Raw genomic sequence first — 1,693 nt, forward strand, 5'->3', positions numbered from 1 at the left:
CTCTCTCTCTCTCTCTCTCTCTCAATACTCTTCAATGCATCATATATCTTTTTACTCCTTTACTGGTTTCTGTCTTTTGAATGTCACCATGCTGGGTCACTGCATTCAAGAGTGTTAGTAAATCATATCAGCTCCCCATAATTATTTCAGTCTAACATTCATTGCATCAATCTCTATTTATCAAAAGGCTAAGTGATGCTATTTGAGTCGACAGTATTTGCTTGATTGTATGAACATAAAAATGCTGACAGTGACACAAGAGTAGTGTTTAGAAAGGCTGAGATATTTCTTCTGTACAACATCAAGCCTACAACTTGCTGCCCCTTTCCCTTTGCACACTGTTCTAACTCTCTTCTCCCATCTTCTTCATTCTAAACACCTGATTTTTTATTTCTCATTCACATTAGATAGCTTGTATATTAAATCTTGCCAGTTATTTAGTTTATTTGTCCAATTCCTATATTTACTTCTTGAATATGTACTACTGTTCTTTTCCCTAACTGCTTTTTCATTTGTGGAAGATATATTTCAGATGATGTAATTTTGAGCTACACTTTGTGAAGCCTTGGAAGCTGTTTTCTTTTGTGTGTGTGTGTGTGTGTGTGTGTGTGTGTGTGTGTGCGCGCGCATGTGTGTTACTTCTTACCAGTAAGCTCTTGGTGTGTATAAATGTTATGTCTCAAGGTACTGTTATCTAGCACCTTCAGATGATCTCTACTCGACCGTTAACCGACTGCTACTCAACTCCCCTACCACGGCCAGACTACCTCTATTTATATGTCTTGGGCGATCCTACTTCATCGCTTGGGGGCGTCGACACAACAATAAATCTGTTAATTCAATTTATATTTTTATATCAACTATAGAGGAATTGTCCCAACAGCCTGTGATGAATTATTCAAAACTATTTCAAGCAATGAAGACAAAAATTTGGTGAGTATAAAACCATTTAATGGTATTAAATTAAACTAAAGTTCATAGTAGAAAATCTTTAGAATATGTTGGCAGGTTTTCAGCCATGATCAATTCCTTATTAACTAGGGTTATATCCCTCTTTACAGTGTTTTGCTTTAGAATAAATGAAAAATACTCTTCTGATTTACTGATGGAAATTTAATTACAACAGACTCCGAAATACAATGAATAGCTGCAATATATGCAGATAACTGATTTTACCTTCTTTCAGGTATTTTGAGGTCTTTTAAAGTGCTGGGTATGACTCTAAACTGCATCTGGTAGTGGGGCCCCGATTAGGAAGTTCCAGAGTTTTGAGGTGTGTGGAACCACATCTCAGTGACTATTTTTCCTCGGTCTGCTCTGATGCTTACATCATCTGATACTTTCTTATAGATAGGTGATCTACGTCATTGAAAATTGTCAAGTGACAAAAAAAAAAAAACAACAACTGTCCATCAATAAATTCTATAATTCTCTAGTTATCAATTTAATAGCTGCAATCTCTTGTTCTAATCATGCATTCTCTTTCTTATTTTTCTGTCCATCTTTTATTCTCAACTGCATGATCTCAACTCTATGTTTAGAGGTACGAAGTGTCTTTCTCAATGATGGAGATATACAATGAACAGGTGCGAGATCTGTTGAAAAGGGATTGTCCTAAAGGTGGCCTACAAGTTAGACAGCATCCAAAATTGGGTATGTTTTATGTTGAAGATTTACAGAAGGTTCCAGTTAG

The 1,693-nt window shown here is 35.9% G+C and overlaps 1 protein-coding gene across 1 annotated transcript in view; it reads left to right on the forward strand.

Annotated features, from left to right (window-relative positions):
• The window catches only part of LOC106878367 (kinesin-related protein 1-like), a 58,118-nt gene that overhangs the window by 31,218 nt on the left and 25,207 nt on the right, over positions 1 to 1,693 (forward strand). Inside the window, exons 8-9 of the mRNA XM_052975168.1 lie at positions 867 to 933; positions 1,542 to 1,688. Coding sequence (XP_052831128.1) covers positions 867 to 933; positions 1,542 to 1,688 — 214 coding nt within the window. The remainder of the gene's footprint in view (positions 1 to 866; positions 934 to 1,541; positions 1,689 to 1,693) is intronic.

The sequence above is a fragment of the Octopus bimaculoides genome, chromosome 20, assembly GCF_001194135.2.
Source record: "Octopus bimaculoides isolate UCB-OBI-ISO-001 chromosome 20, ASM119413v2, whole genome shotgun sequence".
NCBI lineage: Eukaryota > Metazoa > Mollusca > Cephalopoda > Octopoda > Octopodidae > Octopus > Octopus bimaculoides.